Here is a 21,233-nt window from a genome sequence, read left to right on the forward strand (position 1 = left end):
GAATGATGTTTCCACCTCCATGCTTCACGGTTGGAATGGTGTTCTTGGGGTTGTACTCATCCTTCTTCTTCCTCCAAACACGGCGAGTGGAGTTTAGACCAAAAAGCTCTATTTTTGTCTCATCAGACCACATGACCTTCTCCCATTCCTCCTCTGGATCATCCAGATGGTCATTGGCAAACTTCAGACGGGCCTGGACATGCGCTGGCTTGAGCAGGGGGACCTTGCGTGCGCTGCAGGATTTTAATCCATGACGACATAGTGTGTTACTAATGGTTTTCTTTGAGACTGTGGTCCCAGCTCTCTTCAGGTCATTGACCAGGTCCTGCCTTGCAGTTCTGGGCTGATCCATCACCTTCCTCATGATCATTGATGCCCCACGAGGTGAGATCTTGCATGGAGCCCCAGACCGAGGGTGATTGACCGTCATCTTGAACTTCTTTCATTTTCTAATAATTGCGCCAACAGTTGTTGCCTTCTCACCAAGCTGCTTGCCTATTGTCCTGTAGCCCATCCCAGCCTTGTGCAGGTCTACAATTTTATCCCTGATGTCCTTACACAGCTCTCTGGTCTTGGCCATTGTGGAGAGGTTGGAGTCTGTTTGATTGAGTGTGTGGACAGGTGTCTTTTATACAGGTAACGAGTTCCAACAGGTGCAGTTAATACATGTAATGAGTGGAGAACAGGAGGGCGTCTTAAAGAAAAACTAACTGGTCTGTGAGAGCCGGAATTCTTACTAGTTGCTAGGTGATCAAATACTTATGTCATACAATAAAATGCAAATTAATTACTTAAAAATCATGCAATGTGATTTCCTGGATTTTTGTTTTAGATTCCGTCTCTCACAGTTGAAGTGTAGCTATGATAAAAAAATGACAGACCTCTACATGCTTTGTAAGTAGGAAAACCTGCAAAATCGGCAGTGTATCAAATACTTGTTCTCCCCACTGTATGTCAGGAGAATTGCAGCATTATCATAAGGATAATACTTGAAATACAGAGGAGGAATGGAGGGAAAAAGAGAGGCAGATGAGGTCTAAGAGAGAGAGGGAGGAAGATGGGGAGCTTGAGTCAGTGAAAAATGGCTGGAAAAAGAGAGATGGTTTGCTACAGAAGAATGGTAGAAAATGTAAGCAGAGTGAGCTGAAGACAGGAGGAGAAATGGAAGTGAATGAGAGCGAAGTATCGGAGGTAGTAGGTGTGGTGAAGTTCTCGGTGCCCTTGAGGCTTGCACTGAGGGTGAGGATAAAGATGAGTCTGTGACAGTAGGAGTGAAGTTTTTGGAGAAAGTGGACCCTTGCCTTTTGGCTGATCCATTTGTGGTTTCAGGGTGGGTGAAAACAGAATTGGGTACTGTGGAATCGGTGAGGGTAACCAGAAGTGGTCTTGTGATAATTGTTTGTGTTTCTGCTGGTCAGAGGGAGAAGGCGCTCGGTGTTAAACGAATGGGGGCAAGAAATGTGAATTGTTTTGCTCTCAATTAAAGGGTGCCATTGAGAGGAGTGGTTACTGGGGTAGCTGTAAATGTGATAGTTGACCAATTAAAGGGAAATATTTCCCCCTAATTTTTCCTAACCCTAAACTAAAACTCAGTATCCTAACCTGCTGCATAAGTTCTCCTATCCTGCTTAGGGTGACCACATTTAAAATAGGTTTGATTTTGTGGAAATCCCCCACCCGACACACACAGACAATGAAAGCTCTTACGATTTTCGAAACTGACAGAACACTGAGCCAATCACAGCGCAACTAGAGAAAACTACAAACGCCTACGCTCTGTATATTCCGCTGGCTGCTCCTCCACCACAGAAAGCACTGAGCTAGGCTGAAACACCTGCATTTTGGAGCTGCCTTACTCAACAAAGCCAGAATGACGGGTCGCCACTGTTAATGCCCATGATTTTGGAATGAGATGTCATGCGAGCAGGTGTCCACATACTCATGTAGTGTATCTCTGGGTAAGCTAGTGCGTCTAGCAATCTCGCATGTTCATTGGTTTAGCTACCAAATCTAATCAGAGAATCTCATTGGACAATGGATTTAGCGGCATTTCTGTAGGGCGCATGCGTTCTATACTGTCAACTTTCCAGCGCGCGGAATTGTACAAGAAGAGGAGGAGGAATAGTTGTGAATAGTTTTTACACGTTTTATTGTCTTGCCACCTGTTTAAACATTATTTTATCATATAACGTAAGGTAACGACACCATGTGGAACCAAGGTGAGTTTGTCTTTGTAGCAATGGTTTAACGTTATATGGCTGTCAAGAATAACTCAAAAGTTGCCTAGTTGTTGTAAATAACGTTAGCTTACTATTGTAACCAGCGCTCTTGAGGCCTGTTTTGTTGTGCAAAGTTTGGGCGCCTAGATAGCTAGTAGCTGACTTGACCGTATTTCTTCTGTAAACTAAAAGGCACCGAGCTTTTTGTCGTACAGTAACAGGAAACAACAGTAACAAACGTTAGTTAGGTAACTCTAACTAACCTTAGCTACTGTAGTTAACTTGTTACTATAGTGCTTTTGACAGCTAGATATTTGGCTCACTAGTGTGTAGCGTCTCCACCAATCAGTGTGTCTCCACCAATCAGCTACCTAACGTTAGTTAGTAATGCCAGCTTGTTTCCATGGTTTTAGTCAGACAGTGGATTATTGCTGCAGTTGTCTCATTGTCACAACCGTCGGTGATTGGCCTAGTTAAGTGTATATATATATTTTAAAGACTGTCAATTCACGTAGGTGGATCATACGGTGAATCAAACATGGGTGGTGGATACACTCAGTCCCCGGGAGGATTCGCATCACCTGCTGCCTCCCAGGGAGGAGAGAAGAAAGGGGTCTGTATTTGTCACTCACCAACTCCATATATTACAAAGTCAGCGAACAGCTAGTGGAAAAGGCCTGTCATCGTAATATTAGTAGCAAAACGCACTATTGTGTCAGCCATTGTTAAAAAAAAATTGTATTGTAGGTTAAAGTTGGCTCAATATGAATTACTCAGGCTTACTGTGTATGTATGTTTACAGAGACAACGTGCCCAACATATTATCCCCTGCACAGTGTCCCAGCTCATGTCTGCTGCACAAACAGAGGATGTCTTCAGAGTGGGAGAGGTAGAGGTTGCCCAGGTAACCCAAATTATGTCTTAAATATGATGGATGGTGGCCATTTTGTTGGGGTTTGTGGTGTGTTGCGAATGCGATACAGTGACTCATAGACTGATTAGGATTTTAATCTTCCATGTACAAATGAAATGTGTGAGGTGTGCCTTGGTATCCTATGACAGTATTCTCTTTTTTTGTGCTAGGTTACCATTGTGGGCATCATCAGAACCACTGACAAATCCATGACCAACATCCAGTACAAAGTCGATGACATGACAGGGGCCCCTATGGACGTGAAGCAGTGGGTAGATACGGAGGTGAGTCTCATCATGGCTGCTAAGTACTAGGATCAGGAAGGATATACAGTACAGTCAACACTTGCGGTATAATTTCCAAATAATGTTCAATTAACATATATTTTGTGACATCAGGCTACACTCAAATGAGAGTTCAACTGCTAACTCTACTCACCTATGGTTCTGTCCTGCTGTCTCTCCTCACTCATAGGATTCCAGTGTGGACAGCACTGTCATCCCCCCAGGCACTTACGTCAAGGTCTCTGGCAATTTGCGCTCCTTCCAGGTGAGGTCATCATCCCCACACAACTACATACCTTTATCTGTAGGTCATATCACAGCCCTGACCACATCATTCTACACATGGTTTTTTAAATGTTTTCAAACAATGGAGAGCCATGTGTAACCTGCAAATGTTTATTTTGCAGTTGAAGTCGGAAGTTTACATACACTTAGGTTGGAGTCATTAAAACTTGTTTTTTAAACACTCCACAAATTTCTTCTTAACAAACTATAGTTTTGGCAAGTCGGTTAGGACATCTACTTTGTGCATGACACAAGTAATTTTTCCAACAACTGTTTAGACAGATTATTTCACTTATAATTCACTGTATCACAATTCCAGTGGGTCAGAAGTTTACATACACTAAGTTGACTGTGCTTTAAACAGCTTGGAAAATTCCAGAAAATGATGTCATGACTTCAGAAACTTCTGATAGGCTAATTGACATAATTTGAGTAAAGAGGCACAGAGTTTGAAGGTAGGCCTTGAAATACATCCACAGGTACGAGGTGTACTTGACATCATGGTCTTTGCTTGACATCATGGGAAAATCAAAATAAATCAGCCAAGACCTCAGAAAACAAATTGTAGACCTCCAAGTTTGGTTCATCCTTGGGAGCAATTTCCAAACGCCTGAAGGTACCACGTTCATCTGTTCAAACAATAGTACGTGAGTATAAACACCATGGGACCACGCAGCCGTCATACCGCTCAGGAAGGAGACGCGTTCTGTCTCCTAGAGATTAATGTACTTTGGTGCTAAAAGTGCATATCAATCTCAGAACAACAGCAAAGGACCGTATGAAGATTCTGGAGGAAAGGGGTACAGAAGTATCTATATCCACAGTAAAACAAGTCCTATATCGACATAAACTGATAAGCCGCTCAGCAAGGAAGAAGCCACTGCTCTAAAACCGGCATAAAAAATCCAGATTACGGTTTGCAACTGCACATGGGGAGAAAGATCGTACTTTTTGGAGAAATGTCCTCTGGTCTGATGAAACAAAAATAGAACTGTTTGGCCATAATGACCATTGTTATGTTTGGAGGAAAAAGGGGGATGCTTGCAAGCCGAAGAACACCATCCCAACCGTAAAGCACGGGGGTGGCAGCATCATGTTGTGGCGGTGCTTTGCTGCAGGAGGGACTGGTGCACTTCACAAAATAGATGGCATCATGAGGGAGGAAAATTATGTGGATATATTGAAGCAACATCTCAAGACATCAGTCAGGAAGTTCAAGCTTGGTCGCAAATGGATCTTCCAAATGGACAATGGCCCCAAGCAAACTTCCAAAGTTGTGGCAAAATGGCTTAAGGACAACAAAGTCAAGGTATTGGAGTGGCCATCACAAAGCCCTGACCTCAATCCTATAGAAAATTTGTGGGTAGAACTGAAAGTGTTTGCAAGCAAGGAGGCCTGCAAACCTGACTCAGTTACACCAGCTGTGTCAGGAGGAATGGGCCAAAATTCACCCAACTTAAGCTTGTGGAAGGTTCATTTTTACTAGGATTAAATGTCAGGAATTGTGAAAAACTGAGTTTAAATGTGTTTGGCTAAGCTATATGTATACTTCTGACTTCAACTGTATATGCGTCTAGGGCAGGGAGTTGCCTCTGGCATTTTCATTCACAAATGTTAACTACACCATGCCAGTGGCGGTCGGTGCTATTTAACATTAGGGAGAACAATTATTTTTTTTATGAGCATGGCCTTATTTCTATTACAGAATATTGGATGACTGTCATTCGTACTCTATTCACCCAGCTCAATGTATCATCGATAGGTTTAGGCTATTACATGATACGCAAATTTGCCATATGCCTATCATGAGATTGCTACAACCTAGCCTACAATTGAATGTTTATAGCCTAGGTACACAGGTCGAGAGACAAATTGGAGTAATCAAGGTGAGACCGTGACACTTTAAATACTGCCTTGCACACTCTTGCCTGCATCTAGCTGATCTGGTGTGTAATCATTTGTCCAAACAGTTAAAAAACGTTCCGTTTTGCAACTTAAACAAGCGTTTCTATTGGACAAATTTGGGTAGGTCCATTTCCGTTTAGTTCAGTTTGCTTCCGTTTTAGAAACGTTTTGCAACAGAATTGGCGAAGTGAATACACCGTTTATCACAAGCACACACGGTTCACTTTCATAGCAGCCACATACAGCATCATCACTTTGATGACCATGTGCAAAAATCTCCCCAAACCAAAACTGCTACAATGCCTACATCGTTGTCACCATATTAGCTAACGTCATAGTCAACAAAGTAGAACTAGTAAACCCACAATCAATCCCTGTGGACAATCACGCAGACAATCAGCAGTTACACCCTGTGGCAATAAATTTATAAAACAGAAAGCTCCCCTTGACTTGGAAGAGTTGCAGTGTTGAATAGCCTTAGCCAACATAAATTGCATTCCTCTGTCAGGTTTTTGTGTAGGCTAAATCAGCTGCATTAGCTAAGTATGTGAAAGCTAAACCAATAATTAAAAAATACACTGAGTGTACAAAACATTATGAACACCTGCTCTTTCCACGACATAGACTGACAAGCTATGATCCCATATTGATGTCACTTGTTAAATCCACTTCGATCAGTGTAGATGAAGGGTAGGCGATAGGTTAAATAAGTATTTTTGAGACAGTTGACATATGGATTGTGTATGTGTGCCATTCAAAGGGTGAATGTGCAAGACAAAATATTTAAGTACCTTTGAACGGTGTATGGTAGTAGGTGCCAGAAGCACTGGTTTGTGTCAAGAACTGAATTGAGGCTGTTCTGAAAGCAAAAGTGGTTGTGCAACTCAATATTAGGAAGGTGTTCTTAATGTTTTGTACACTCAATGTATAGCTAGCTCTCTCTCTGCTGCTGCTTAATTTAAGAATTTAATTTGTTCAAACTGATCAACTATTTTCTTTCTCGATCTTTGAGTCAACTATTCACCACAATTTATGCACTGCAGTGCTAGCTAGCTGTAGCATATGGTTTCAGTACTAGATTCATTCTCTGCTCCTTTGATTGGACAGCATGTTCGTTTATGCTGATAGCTCTGATAGGTTGGAGGATGTCCTCCGGAAGTCTTCATAATTACTTTCTAAGTCTATGGAAGGGTGTGAGAACCATAACCCTCCTAGGTTTTGTATTGATGTCAATGTACCCAGAGGATGGAAAATAGCTTTCATCTGGCTACACCATGGTGCTACCCTAGAGGGTGCTGTTGAGTCTACTATAGCCCTTCATTGCAAAACAGTGTGGGTTTTTTTATCGGTTATTTGTTGACATTAATATATTTAGTATAGTTTTATCTAAAATGTTTCACTTTATTTTTTTTAATGCAATTCACTGAGTGGGATGGTCCTCCCTTCTCTGAGGAGCCTCCACCGACCTGTGCAAATGCATTCATGTTAACTGAAAGTGTGTGTTGCACATTCAGTCCTGTGTGTCTCTCTGTGTCTGATGCACTGACTGTGGGTGTTTGTGTAACTTCCTGTCTTCAATAGAACCACAGGTCAGTGGTAGCGTTCAGCGTCCGGGCCCTAGAGGACATGAACGAGATCACCTCCCACATGCTGGAGGTGGTGCAGGCACACGTGCTGCTCAGCAAACCACAGACTATTATGGTGAGAACCTCCTTCACACATGACAAAGAGCACCAGGGCCTAAAATTAACACCCGCCTCCTGCGGGTAGATTTTGGCATTGGTGGGTAAGATGCCCTTTTCACCAGCCATGTTGGCGGGTGGTCAGGGCTTCACACTTCGAGCGTTTCACTCGCATTTGTTAATAAGAAGTCAAGTAATCACATTTATAGCAAAATAAATGCCGCAGTAGCTGTTTTTCATAGTATTTCTACCGTTTTGTTTCATTGTTGGTAAATTTATCGCACAAAGTCAAAACTACGTATCCTATAGCCTATCCCACCTCGAGCGGACACACTGCCTGTCTAGGGGCTGTGCGTCCATGAAGAGCTCCGTGAAAGATAATTTTTTAGAAGCACTGCACAGGCATAAAGTTAGTCTAATTTACTGGAATTGGAAGTCTACTGATACTTTGTCCTTGTGTTTCTTGCCAATTTACATTTTGTTCGCAAGCTAGGTTTTTTTTTTTTTTTTCAATATTTGAGTTTCAACTGCTAGGGAAGAGAAGACAATGCAGCTATTAGTCAGACTCTGAATCTCAGACACATGACTCTTGAGTCGTGTTACCGCGGTAACCTCCTGCCCTTAACGGGGCATGTGAACATCTGTGATTATTTTGGTTAACACTGGTCACAAAAATTTATATGAAATTAAACAATATACCACATTACTTCTTACTAGTAATACATTATTGTTTTAGAAACATTACAAAGCATGCTCATCTGTTTTTTGGTTTTGTTGATGTAATTTTAGGGGTGAAGAAATATTTTGTCTGGTAAAAAATGTAGTGGCTGGTAGATTTTTAAATCTACCTGACACAGTGGCTGGTGGACCAAAACGTAAATTTTAGGCCCTGAAGAGCACCACTATGCCTGCATTTTTTACTCTTTTCCACCTGTATAACAGTAGTCACAGAGCTGACGAGTTGGCCTTGGCCCATCTGCCACATATTTAAATAGAGATGCATGAATCATTAAACTTAGCTTTGAATAAGGCCATTCCATCTCCGTAATGCCACAATCAGCTGCTTGTGCTTTTTATTAATAAAGTTTGGTTTTGAATCTCTTCCTGCTTGGCACCACTCACACACAGTTCTGGTTCCCTTTTTAGATGGGCGGAGGAGGGGGAATGAACACTAGCATGGTGCCCTTGTCGCGGCCGGGAATGGGTGGCAACATGGGAGGTGGATACTCGGGTGCCAACGACATGTCCGCTAACGGCCTGAGCCCAAGCCAGAACCAGGTGAGTCTGCAATGGACTAAAGAAAAGCGATGGGAACATTAATTAGTTGGTAGAATAAACAATAGGTAGCCTAAACGCACCGACCATATTAATTGGGAAGTAAACCCGCACACCTTACCTGTTACCAGGTGAAAGGAGAAAAAAGTGTACTTTATTTAAAAAATCCAGCACATTGGTGGTCTAATGATTACAAAATTAATTGGACCTCATCAGTTTTTGTTAAAAATGCCTTACCAAACTTACCATACTACCATCTGTAGGACTGGCATAACAATTGGGAAGTCTTCAAGAGTTGTTCTACATGTGATTGGCACAATATTCTATATGAATGTTTTTTATGTTATGCTCTTGTCCTCTCATAAGGTGCTGAGCTTGATAAGGAGCTGTCCAGACGCACAGGGTATCAGCACACAGGACTTGAAGCAGAGACTCAGCGGCATGAGCTTGGCTGTCATCAAGTAAGACATTCCCTTCCCTCCGTCCTCAAATCTGATTCTGATTGATATGCTTGAATGTGTCCTGTTGGACCACAATAGTGGTCGTGTTCTGCAGGGCACAACGTTGGCCGGCGTTCAGATAAAAATATTTAATAGAACAAACATGTATTTCTGGGATGTAGAATAAGTAATATCGGCTCTATTCATTGCATTTCTATCTGCAACGTTCAACATTTACCCTACTGAACGTGGCCCAGTGCACTCTCATGTGCAAGGCATAAGAGTAGACTGCATAATTAAGCATGCTGCATTGGCACCAGTCTTACTGTCCTTTGTCTAATCATAGGCATGCAGTGGAGTTCCTCAGCAACGAAGGACACATCTTCTCCACCATCGACGAAGATCACTTCAAGTCTACGGACAATGACGACTAAAGCATCTCTCCATTCCCTGTTAGCACTAAGAACATGATCATAGTCTTGGGTTCATTCTCAACACACTGTGCGCTATGAGCGGACGATTGTATTTAAGAATAACACCCAAACCCCTCTTAGAATTTTAAGATCTCAACACTGAAAATAGAACCTGTAGTCATTCATGGGAGCATGATTCATACTGAGGAACATCATGAGATGTCTATATAATCCTGAGGGTTTCTGTGAAATTAGGCCTTGGTTTGACTGACGTGGTGGCCAGTGTTCACATATCCTGTTTCAACTTCCGTTAATGATATTACAGTAAGAGTGGGTGCATCACAGGCCAATGATTTTTCTCACAGTGAATGCAATCTGTGTGACTACCAGTTCCTGAATCATTGGTCTTGGTAGTTGTCGTTTAAAAATGGTGGACAGAATGCAAAACTTTGCCATTCCTAATCAGATTGTCTTATGTCTCTATGTTTTGTTTTTGTCTCTAGTAAATGTATATTTTCAGAAAAATGTGTCATTTGTTCTCAAGATATTACTATTCTTTTATATAGTCAATTGGGAAGTATCTCTTACAATGTATGTAACCTTAGAATGCAGAAGTATAAGATCATACAGTATCGATACCCAAAGGAATGATGCATATGCACCAGTAAAGCTTTGTGTTGCGCAAGAAGATCCCCACTGTTATCACTCCGGCTTTCTTATATTGACCTCCACTCTTAACAGTAAGGACACTGACGCTGCCAGACTAGCATCATTGAGTTTTAAAATAAGGGAACATTTTAAGTTACAAAATACATGGCTAAATTATGAAATGTAACAACCAATAGGCTTTTATTATGATAAGCATTTGGGATAATCGGTTGGCAAGTGTTGCTTGTGACTTTAGCAATGTAGAAAATGAAAACCAAGTAACAAAATATGGGTACAATAAGACATGTATCCTGTTTTTGCACAGTCCCATCTCAAAATATTCACGGTTACAGTGGCTGGCTATCAGTCTGCATAGTTCTGACATTGTCTTGCACCCAATAGTTATTCTATTTTATGCAATGAGACTTTAGTTAGCCTTTTAATAGTTATTCCTCTGGCTGGTTCAGTAAAATAAAAAATTGTCCTGTGCTCTTTTCAACTTGTCGTCCACTTGCTCATAATCATGGTCACTGTCCACATCTGCTTGAACTTCATATTTCGCTGCTGCTGAAAAACAAGTTAATTTTAGGCTTACTGAACAATTGAGGTTTTGTGTGAAGTGGTCAACCAGTGCAAAAACATTTACCTAAACAGGAAACTACAGATAACAGTAAAATGTTTTATAAAAATATGCACCAAATTCAGAAACAATGAATGGGATATTTTTGGGCGTAGACTTTTACTTCCCTCATGTCATAGCTCACAAGTAATTTCCAATGTAAGACATACTGTACCTTTATTGTTGGGCTTGTGACTTATAGACTTGCTGTAAGTGTTTGGCTGAGCCTTGCCTGACTTGACATCGGTCATAGGCTTTCTTGGATTCAGCGGAGGGGCATCATCCTTGAAAGCCTTCACGACAACAGGAAAATGAAGCTACCGTTATTCTAGGAAGTGTACATGCTATGTTGAAATAACAGGAACCACATATTTGCATGGGGTGAGGAGTCTGCATCAGCAAACAACATTTTCACAACTGATGAGACTACAGTACCATGCGGGTGGGGTGTGTTGTGTGTGAATGTTCTAATATTTGTTATTTAACTAGGCAAGTCAGTTAACAAATTCTTATTTACAATGACGGCCTGCCAAAAGGCAAAGGCCTCTTGCGGGGATGGGGGCCTGGGATTAAATATAAATATAGGACAAAACGCACATCACAACAAGAGAGACTACATAAAGAGAGATCTAAGACAACATAGCAAGGCAACAACACAGCATGGTAGCAACATAACAACATGGTACAAACCTTATTGTGCACAGTCAACAGCAACAAAGTGAAGGTAGAGACAACAAAACATCACACAAAGCAGCCACAACTGTCAGTAAAAGTGTCCATGATTGAGTCTTTGAATGAAGATATTCCAGTCGCTAGCTGCAGCAAACTGAAAAGAGGAGCGATCCAGGAATTTGTGTGCTTTGGGGACCTTTAACAGAATGTGACTGACAGAACGGGTGTTGTATGTGGAGGATGAGGGCTGCAGTAGATATCTCAGATAGGGGGGAGTAAGGCCTAAGAAGGTTTTATAAATAAGCATCAACCAGTGGGTCTTGCGACGGGTATACAGAGATGACCAGTTTACAGAGGAGTATAGAGTGCAGTGATGTGTCCTATAAGGAGCATTGGTGGCAAATCTGATGGCCGAATGGTAAAGAACATCTAGCCACTCGAGTGCACCCTTACCTGCCGATCTATAAATGATGTCTCCGTAATCTAGCATGGGTAGGATGGTCATCTGAATCAGGGTTAGTTTGGCAGCTGGGGTGAAAGAGGAGCGTTTACGATAGAGGAAACCAAGTCTAGATTTAACTTTAGCCTGCATCTTGGATATGCGCTGCTAGAAGGACAGTGCACCGTCTAGCCATACTCGCAAGTACTTGTATGAGGTGACTACCTCAAGCTCTAAACCCTCAGAGGTAGTAATCACACCTGTGGGGAGAGGGACATTCTTCTTACCAAACCACATGACCTTTGTTTTGGAGGTGTTCAGAACAAGGTTAAGGGTAGAGAAAGCTTGTTGGACAATAAGAAAGCTTTGTTGTAGAGCATTTAACACAAAATCCGGGGAGGTGCCAGCTGAGTATAAGACTATCATCTGCATTTAAATGGATGAGAGAGCTTCCTACTGCCTGAGCTATGTTGTTGATGTAAATTGAGAAGAGTGTGGGGCCTAGGATTGAGCCTTGGGGTACTCCCTTGGTGACAGGCAGTGGCTGAGACAGCAGATTGTCTGACTTGGTAGTTAGCAAACCAGGCCAAAGACCCCTCAGAGACACCAATACTCCTTAGCCGCCCCACAAGAATGGAATGGTCTACCATAATATAAGACATTGATTGAGCAACCCAAGACCCTATTATATGAGGCAGCATTTTAGTCCTAGTCAAATCAAGTCACAACTTATTAAACTTATTTAAAGTGTATTTCACAATATCTCAACATACTTTACAGAGAACATTTTAAAGTTAAAACAGAGAAACATCAGACATAGAGACAGTACAGTGGCACATTTTTTTTAGACAATTTCACAGCTAAGACAAGGGATGTGGGGGCTGCAAGACAGAGTACAAGGGCAATACATGGGATGCAAGACAGTAGGACAGTAAACAAGTCCAGCAAGACAGGAGTGACAACAGGAGATGAGCAGTGCTATATCCTGCCTAGAAAGTACATAAGGTCTGAAAGGAGGAGCTTACCGGAGGCAGAGGAGCAGGGGGCCTTTGAGTCTTTTTGCTATCAAGACTTAGACCACTCAACAGGGAAAGGGTGCCGCTTTTGGGTGGAAGACAGGGGGCATCTGGGTGTGAGGGTGAAGGGGTTGCCTTGGAAGACTTTGAGCCTGACAATGGCTTTGAGCCTGACGGCGGATTTGATCTTGATGATGGCTTCGGCTTTGGTGGACGTGGTGGTGGGGGCTCATCTGATGCGGTGAGCTTTCGAAATTCGTAATAGAATGAGTCCGTCACCTCTGTAACTGTCTCCAGGTGATATTCTTGGGTCAAAGGCAAGGGGTCGTTAGTAAAAGACAAAGACATGTTAAGCCAGTCGGTGGGTATCTCAAAGCACCTCTCTGGCTTTCCTGGAAGGCTGGCCTGGACCATGGGCTGTATAGTAGCCTCCTGCAGCCTCAGGGATGAGAACCCCACCAGAGGATCTTTCTCCAGCTCTGTGTCACCGCTCACCACCTTAACGTCCAATGGCAGAGCGAAGGCCTTGCACAAGTCCTTCAGGCTGTACTTCTTATTGTCCGTGAGCTTCTCCACAAAGTGGCTCTGCATGTACAGGGGCAAGTGGACCACCTCGCTCTCCTCCTTCTCCTCTTCATCCTCCTCCTCGTCATCGTCCACTTCTTGTAGACGTCTACATACAAGGACCTCCACGGTCTGGTTATTCTTCTCCTCCTGGCTGGTTCTTCCTCCGGGCAGCTTCACCTTCTCGCAGCGCAGCACCTCCAGCTGCTCGCCCACACTGAGTGCCAGAAGCCCCTCCTCCTCCAGCTCCTCACTGTGCTGCGTCACCCTGACCGTGAGAAACGGCGCTTGGGTCGAGGCGGCGTACAGCTCGTACACCGACTCGAACTCCCGCGGCCTCCGTCGCAGCCGTCCCCCGTAGCTCTGCGACATTAGGAAGTACTGGCGGGCCTTGCGCCCCTTGAGACCCGAAGCCAGAACCATGGCTGAGGAACCACGCTTGTGAAGGACTAGAGGATCGCCCTTGTGTAGTTCAGCCAGCCAGGTACAACGGAACAGAGGCTGGCCCTCATGGTGCTCCAGTATTTCAGCCATTGTGGGGAAGGCCTCGTCTGGCTGTGCAAAGACCTCGAGAAGAGTGAGCGGGGTCACAAATGTCAAGTCTTGGGATTGCGTCGTCACGTCGACCACATCCACCTCCAAGCTGGAGGGGAACTTGACTATGTTCTTCCTCACTGTGAGAAAATTAGAGAAATTTTGTTGAAAGGGTGAAGACCCATACAGTAAAGTACTAAACTTGATGCTGAGCAGAATAAGAAAACTAAGCTGTATGTTCAAATTGCACAATCCTGTAGTGTAATGATTTGTGAAAAATAAATGCAGGCTACAGTTTGCCAATAGCTTTGATGACGTGCTCCTCAGGCAACACTTCTCTCAGTTCTAGATTCTAACATGATATCTCAATGTTTTTTCATTGGCTAAGGAAGTATGCCGTTGGTTGACTCAGAACCAGGTTCTACTCACAGTGCATGATGGCCTGGACCTGGTATATGGGGCTGAAGACTAGCGATGCCCCGTGCTTGGTCTTCTTGCTGAAGCAAAAGTGCCGGCTGCAGAGGTGGGGCGAGGACATGATCTCCTTGAGGGTGTAGGTCTGGTCACTCTCACACTCATAGAACTCCCCACAGCAGGAGAAGGGGACTAGCACTTCAGCCGACGCCCCCTGCTGGCCTCTGAGTTGACAGCGGACGCAGCTCTCCTCACCCCCATCCTGCTGTTCGATGTGTAGCATGGTCACGGCCACCCCGGCGCCGAGGGTGAAATTCTGTAAGGTCAGCTCACATCGGCTGGTGAAGGTGAAGGGAAGGCAGGTGTCCAGGCCTACAGGCCTCAGACTCACCATCTCCTCCACTGTGCTGTATGGCATCTCCTCTGGAACCAGCTTGAACAGATCTGAGCAGGAGAGTCCGCAATGAGGCCATGAATAACACAGCATTGATCAAGTGATTTTATTCAAATTAATTAAACATATTACCATGGTTAATAAAGAATAAGGGGGCCTCACATACATGGAATTACTAGAACTGCCATTCTTGGTCAAGTCAATCATTTGTGCTAGTGGGACCGGAGGCATTTCTTTTTCTATTTCTAGGCCTGGCTAAGCGCATTTGTTGAAAACCGTAAGCCTCACCTGCATGGTTGATGGGCAGCTCAAACGTATCATTGTTGCTGGTGTCCTCACAGCTGACAGACAGGAGCTCGATGTCGATGACCTTCACCAGGTCCCCCGTGGACAGGCACACCTCGCTTCCCGACAGCTCATAAACAGACCCTATAAAGCATCAACACACCACAATTTCAGCTCTGATGACAGTGCAATATTTGCAGCAACATGCACATACTGTACTTGTTTATTTTATTACATTTTTTATTGGAGGTGTTTACTCAATAATACTGTACCGTTACAAAGCATGCCTCAACTGATAGAAATAGATATACATTACACAGTACTAACTTATCTGTTCCAGGAACATCACTCATGAGACTTTCTACTTTCATTTTTCCACCATTTCCTTATTTGGAATTAAATAGCTTTTTCTTGTGGGTTGCATGTCATTTATTTGATACATTGTCTCAATATCAACCTGGTTGTAGTCAGCAGTATGCATCAACTGATGGACTGGATGGATGGATGGATGGACTGACCATCCATCCATATAACCAAGCATATTATTATCTATAAACCTTTGAACATATGATATTACATATAGTCCTCTACGTATTTATTTAGAAAGTGAAGCAAAAACATTTAATTTAGCTCTATACTCCAGCATTTTGGATTTGAGATCAAATGTTTCATGAGGCGACAGTACAGTATGTCACCTATAATTTGAGGGGATATATACATATCTGTTTACTGTTTAGAAATGAAAGCACTTTATATATCTACTCCCATTTGAAGGTGTCATCAGTATTTGGACAAATTCACTTATGTGAGTATTAAAGTAGTCAAAAATGTGTATTTTGCTCCCATATTCCTAGCATGCAATGACTACATCAAGCGACTACATCAAGTAACTCTACAAACTTGTTGGATGCATTTACGTTTGTTTTGGTTGTGTTTCAGATTATGTTGTGCCCAATAGAAATCAAATCAAAGTTTATTGGTCGCCTACACAGTTGCAGATGTTTTTGCAAGTGCAGTGAAATGCTTATGTGTCACGGATTCCCCCGGTACTGCTGCTCATTCTGTTCACCAGCTCCGGCTCACTGAACTGGATCATTACCACCAACCCCGGACTGTCTTGTCTCATTATGCACACCTGGTTCCCATTCCCCCCGATTAGTATGTGTATATATGTGCCCTCTGTTCCTCATTGTCCTTGTTGATTATTGTTCCATGTCCGTTGGTCTTGTGAGTACATGTGCTCCGTTGTATCGGCTTGCGCGTTACGGTGTTAGTATGCATTTGTTAATACCGGTCTCGTCCCGTGTATTTATTAGAGGTTTACACCTCGCTCTTTGTTTGTGTTATAGCCCTGTGTTGTGTGTGTGTGTTTGTTTTGGGCTTCGACCCCGTCATGTTCATGAGGTATGTATTTTTGGGTAGAGAAATATATTTTAAAAACTATTTTGGATTCCTCCGCCTGTCTCCTATCATTATACAACGTGACATTGTTTCTAGCTCCAACAGTGCAGCAATACAATAACAATACGCACATAATCCAAAAGTATTTTTGACTCCATTCCGTTTATTCCAAACCATTACAATGAGCCCGTCCTCCTATAGTTCCTCCCACCAGCCTCCTCTGGCTGAAATCAAGGCCCCTCTGAAAATGTATATTCCTGGCCATGATCAAAACAACAAAGTAGGAATAACAAATTAAATTAACAACTGGTTCTCTCAGGTCAGCCAATCACTAACTTCCCTGGACACAACAGCCATCCCAGCCTTATGTTCCCTGCAGCCTCTCCCTGAAATCCAACCCTGGGAGGTGTATGACAAGCTGCGTGTGATCAAAAACAACCTGGCCCCTACGGTGTGCCACAGCAGATCCTATGAGAATTTGCCTGCGAGTTGAGTCAACCCATCAGTGACATCCTCAACACATCATTCCAGCGAGGTGAATTCCCCTCCCAGTGGAAAGAAGCCACAGTCGTGCTCAACCCTAAGACCCTCCCCCCGACAGCCAACCAGCTATGGCCTATATCCTTGACACCACAACTATCAAAAGTTTCTGTGAGCTTCACTGCCAACTGGATGAAGGAAGACATAAAACCCAACATAGACCCCAGACAGTTTGGAAGCAGACCCGAAAGATCATCGACTTACGCTCTCGTTAGCCTTTTGGACTATACAAACAGTCACACATCCCATCCACCATAACCACCCTCATCACCACTTCTCCAAGGCCTTTGACAAAATCGGCCACACCATCGCCATTGAACGCCTGATCCAACTGGATGTCAGACCTGCCCTCACAGCATGGCTCTGCAGTTTTGTGACCGGAAGTAAACAACACTCAGACTGGCAGGAGCTGAAGGGAGGTGTGGCTCAAGGAACTCCTCTGGGTCCTCATCTTCCTTGCAGTCATTGACGGTGCAGCCCGGGGTGTTGACGGTAGGTGGAAGTACATTGATGATTTCAGTCTGGCCCACACAAGCACAAGGGGAAAAATCTGCACACCACAGCAGGGCCTGGACCACTTTGACTCATGGGTTCAGGCAAGCAAAATGTCACTGAACCCTGCCAAGTGCAAGGTCCTATCAGTGACCCTCACTAGAAACCCACCTGTCTCATGCCCTCTCCAGATCGAGGGGCAGGGCTGCGTAAGAGCAGCTCAAGGTGTCTAATAATGTGAAGATTCTAGGGTTAATGGTACAGACGGATTCACAATGGGGTGAGCAGGTTGTTCGTTTTTTCAAATGCTGTGGTGAATTTTTCACAAGTATGTGGCACATTTTCACAACGCTTAGTACAAAACTCAAAACAGATTATCAAAAAGGCAGTTGTTCCAAAACTCAAAGCACATTTCCAAATGACTGAGTACAACACACAAAATCATAGTCACTTTTTCACAAAAATTAAATCTGTTTTTCATCTAGAAATACATGTTCCACATTGCAATACATGTTTACATTAAGTACTTGGCTTTCACAATACAATGCTCACATTACTTTTAATATGATAGTCTTCTTATTTGTTAAAATACCTTTTACTTAATCAAACTGCTCTTATTCGATAATCACTTAACCTTTTGGTAAACCTATAGATTTTAAACTGGTTTGTCTACTATATACAGAGTTGGAGAACTACATAATTACACTATGTTTGTAAAATATATACATATAAAGTATGATATACACTGAGTGTACAAAACATTAAGGACACCTACTCTTTCCATGATATAGACTGATCTGGTGAATCCAAGTGAAAGCTATGATCCCTTATTGATGTCACTTGTTAAATCCACTTCAATCGGTGTAGGGGAGGAGACAGGTTAAAGAAGGATTTTTAAGCCTTGAGACAATTGAGACATGGATTGTGTATGTGTGCCATTCAGAGGGTTAATGGGCAAGACAAAATATTTAAATGTCTTTAAACGGGGTATGGTAGTAGGTGCCAGGCACACTGGTTTGTGTCAAGAACGGCAACGCTGCTGGGTTTTTCACACTCAACAGTTTCCCATGTGTATCAAGAATAGTCCGAGGACAGACACTACGCCCTTCAACACTGGGCGGTCCCGTTCTGTGAGCTTGTATGGCCTACCACTTCGCAGCTGAGGCAAAGTTTCTCCTACACGTTTCCACTTGTCACGTTCCTGACCTGTTTACCCTTGTTTTTGTATTTGTTTAGTATGGTCAGGGCGTGAGTTGGGGTGGGCATTCTATGTTATGTGTTTCTATGTTGGGTTAAATGTATTAGCCTGATATGGTTCTCAATTAGGGGCAGGTGTTTTACGTTTCCTCTGATTGAGAACCATATTAAGGTAGGCTGTTCTCACTGTTTGTGGGTGATTGTAGCTGTGTCTGTCGCACCACACGGTACTGTTTCGTTTCATTCATTTTCGTGTGTTCCTTCCTGTTCGTACGTTCATGTTATATGTTCTCTAGTTCAGGTTTGTTCACGTCGTTTATTGTTTTGTAGTTTTCAAGTGTTCTTCGTCTTCTTTTATAAATAAAAGAAGATGTATTCAACTCAAGCTGCATATTGGTCCGATCCTTGCTCCTCCTCAGACGAGGAGGAGAACGAACGTTACACCACTTCACAATGACAGCACTTACAATTGACCAGGGTAGCTCTAGCAGAGCAGAAATTTGAGGAACATACTGGTTGGAAAGGTGGCATCCTATGATGGTGCCACATTGAATTTCACGGAGCTCTTCAGTAAAGCCATTCTACTGCCAATGTTTGTCTATGGCGATTTACATGGCTGTGTGCTCAATTTTATACACCTGTTAGCAACGGGTGTGGCTGAAATAGCTGAATCCACTCATTTGAAGGGGTGTCCACATACTTTTGTATATATAGTGTATCTTGCATTTTTTGATATTGGATCAACTGGTTAAAACAACTAAATTGAGAATATATCATTATGTTGTATTTTGGTGATTAAACCAATGTTTTCATGATATTTCACAGTCAACTTATATTTTAGATGAATGGTTGTGTGGTGAAAGATGTTTCCAAACAAAATGAATGCACAATGAAAGGTTTTGAATGTAAGACTGGCTGCGTTACAAGTGTTAACAGTTTGGAGTTTTGTACTAGGAGTTTTGAAAATTCACCACATTTCCCAAGAGGAAAATAGCAACAAAGCGGTTGAAAATAACTGTTAACTCAATGTTTTATTTTAGCAAAGTTGGAAGATGTTTGTTAGAAGGCCATTGTAGGCCAAAATGTTATATTTTAACTTAAATAAACATAGCATTTTTAATGGTATTTATGCCTCTGTAACTTTCTCACTCATCATTATTAACGATTCATTCATGATTATCCATAATCATGGTAGCATCCACATGAATATAGAAGTGTTCAGAAACATATGGTACTCTTATTTACAATAAAAGTGACTCCAAAATGACACAATAAATGATTTACCATTCATTTCTATTGGGCGCAACAATCTGAAACGCGAACTGCAAATGCATCCAAGTTTGTAGAGTCATGGCGTGCTTGGACTATGTGACCGAACACTACACTTTGACTACTTTAATACACGCATAATTACATTTGTCCAAATAAATGACACCTTCAAATGTGGGGACTAGATACTGTCATTTCTAAACGGTAAAACAGATATGTATATGAAAGTACCCTCAGTTGTAAATAAGATATTCTGTACTGTTGCCTAGTTATGAGGCTTTTGTTCTACTTCTGTGTATGTCAGAATTGATTATTTAAAAAACTGCCACTGACTGTTAATCAGTAAGGTCTACTCTGCTTGTCTGTCTCATTTCTGGCAATGTAAAAACTGGTTTGCCCACACATGGAGTTTATGAAAGAAAGTATGAAAAAGTCTTACCTTGAAAGTATACCCCAGAGCAAACCTGCAGAATCCGTGGCAGACAAGTTTGATCCACGGATGCAATTAATTCTTGCAGGGACATAACTGTTTCAGTGCCTGCCATCACTGCCCCGATGTTGTGCTGTCAAGGCTCAACTGTGGTTCCAAGAGAGGTGCCACTGACCTAACAGTCAAAAACCACAATTGTATGAGGAAGTAGGCAACCAGATATTTTCAAGTAAAGTTAACCCCTACCCTGTGACACTAGCTTGTGTTGCCAATAAAGATATGTGAACTGGGCTTTTACTTATTTATTGTTTGCTTATTTTATGCAGCCATTAACATTTTATTATTGGCCTACATTCAAAAAAGGAAGCTTACAACTCACCATGTTAACTATTGAAAAATTATGGATCCTAGCAGTACAGTATTGCATTGTGGATTTTTTTCAATTCTATTCATGTTTGCTGTATGTGAATATATATTTTATAGATGTCTCACTATCAGCTGTAAAGCAGCCCCTCAGGAATAATAAACATTCTATACTCTACTCCATAGCAGTTAAAAGGTATAATTAAAATACATTCTGCAAAAGTGTATGGTCTGTGATAAATGGGAAGCTACATCAACATGCACCAAAATGAAATGTGACACCGCAACTTCCTACAATTTGCAGTCTATAAATGTAATATGAAACAAGGAGTATGGTGCTCTAGTAGTCTATGTTATTCTGCCCAGTGGCTTTTCAATAAAAAAACAGTCTATACTATTGACTATTCTTGAAGCTATTCAATCTGATTCAAGTGAATGAGCGATAATGAACATAATAACTGTATGCGTTAGTGCGTGTGTGTTCACAGTTCATAGTTATGAACCACTGCCATTACATTTCAGTAGGCAACCTTTTTTTCT

The 21,233-nt window shown here is 42.4% G+C and overlaps 2 protein-coding genes across 4 annotated transcripts; one reads left to right on the forward strand and one right to left on the reverse strand.

Moving 5' to 3' along the window:
• The first annotated feature begins 1,723 nt into the window (after nt 1–1,723).
• On the forward strand, nt 1,724–10,563 carry LOC139573903 (replication protein A 32 kDa subunit-like). Of its 2 annotated transcripts, none has more exons than XM_071397869.1 (9): nt 1,724–2,219; nt 2,735–2,832; nt 3,022–3,123; nt 3,303–3,416; nt 3,607–3,681; nt 7,188–7,307; nt 8,435–8,566; nt 8,930–9,024; nt 9,350–10,563. In XM_071397869.1, the coding sequence occupies exons 1-9, from the start codon at nt 2,207–2,209 to the stop codon at nt 9,435–9,437; spliced, it is 837 nt and encodes a 278-aa protein (XP_071253970.1). In that variant the 5' UTR covers nt 1,724–2,206; the 3' UTR covers nt 9,438–10,563. The 2 variants fall into 2 exon arrangements, with proteins under 2 accessions (XP_071253970.1, XP_071253969.1); XM_071397868.1 differs by having other exon boundaries at nt 1,840–1,958; nt 9,350–9,941.
• LOC139573902 (protein THEMIS2-like) lies at nt 10,239–20,495 on the reverse strand. Of its 2 annotated transcripts, none has more exons than XM_071397867.1 (6): nt 20,340–20,495; nt 15,005–15,145; nt 14,338–14,766; nt 12,820–14,048; nt 10,859–10,976; nt 10,239–10,628 (listed from the first exon to the last, which is right to left on the reverse strand). In XM_071397867.1, exons 1-6 carry the CDS (start codon nt 20,443–20,445, stop codon nt 10,528–10,530), a joined length of 2,124 nt encoding a protein of 707 aa, XP_071253968.1. In that variant the 5' UTR covers nt 20,446–20,495; the 3' UTR covers nt 10,239–10,527. The 2 variants fall into 2 exon arrangements, with proteins under 2 accessions (XP_071253968.1, XP_071253967.1); XM_071397866.1 differs by having other exon boundaries at nt 10,239–10,631.
• Between the last annotated feature and the right edge of the window lie 738 nt (nt 20,496–21,233).

Source organism: Salvelinus alpinus, chromosome 4 (assembly GCF_045679555.1).
Source record: "Salvelinus alpinus chromosome 4, SLU_Salpinus.1, whole genome shotgun sequence".
Lineage (NCBI taxonomy): Eukaryota > Metazoa > Chordata > Actinopteri > Salmoniformes > Salmonidae > Salvelinus > Salvelinus alpinus.

Coding starts and splice junctions, on each gene's coding strand:
- LOC139573902 (XM_071397866.1), bottom strand. CDS start 20,445: ATGGCAGGCACTGAAACAGTTATGTCCCTGCAAGAATTAATTGCATCC. Junction 10,977..12,819: donor CCCCTGCTCCTCTGCCTCCG/GTAAGCTCCTCC, acceptor GTTGTCGTGAAG/GCTTTCAAGGATGATGCCCC. Junction 10,632..10,858: donor TCACAAGCCCAACAATAAAG/GTACAGTATGTC, acceptor CTTGTTTTTCAG/CAGCAGCGAAATATGAAGTT.
- LOC139573903 (XM_071397868.1), top strand. CDS start 1,913: ATGTCATGCGAGCAGGTGTCCACATACTCATGTAGTGTATCTCTGG. Junction 1,959..2,734: donor CTCATGTAGTGTATCTCTGG/GTAAGCTAGTGC, acceptor CAATTCACGTAG/GTGGATCATACGGTGAATCA. Junction 3,124..3,302: donor GAGAGGTAGAGGTTGCCCAG/GTAACCCAAATT, acceptor TTTTTGTGCTAG/GTTACCATTGTGGGCATCAT.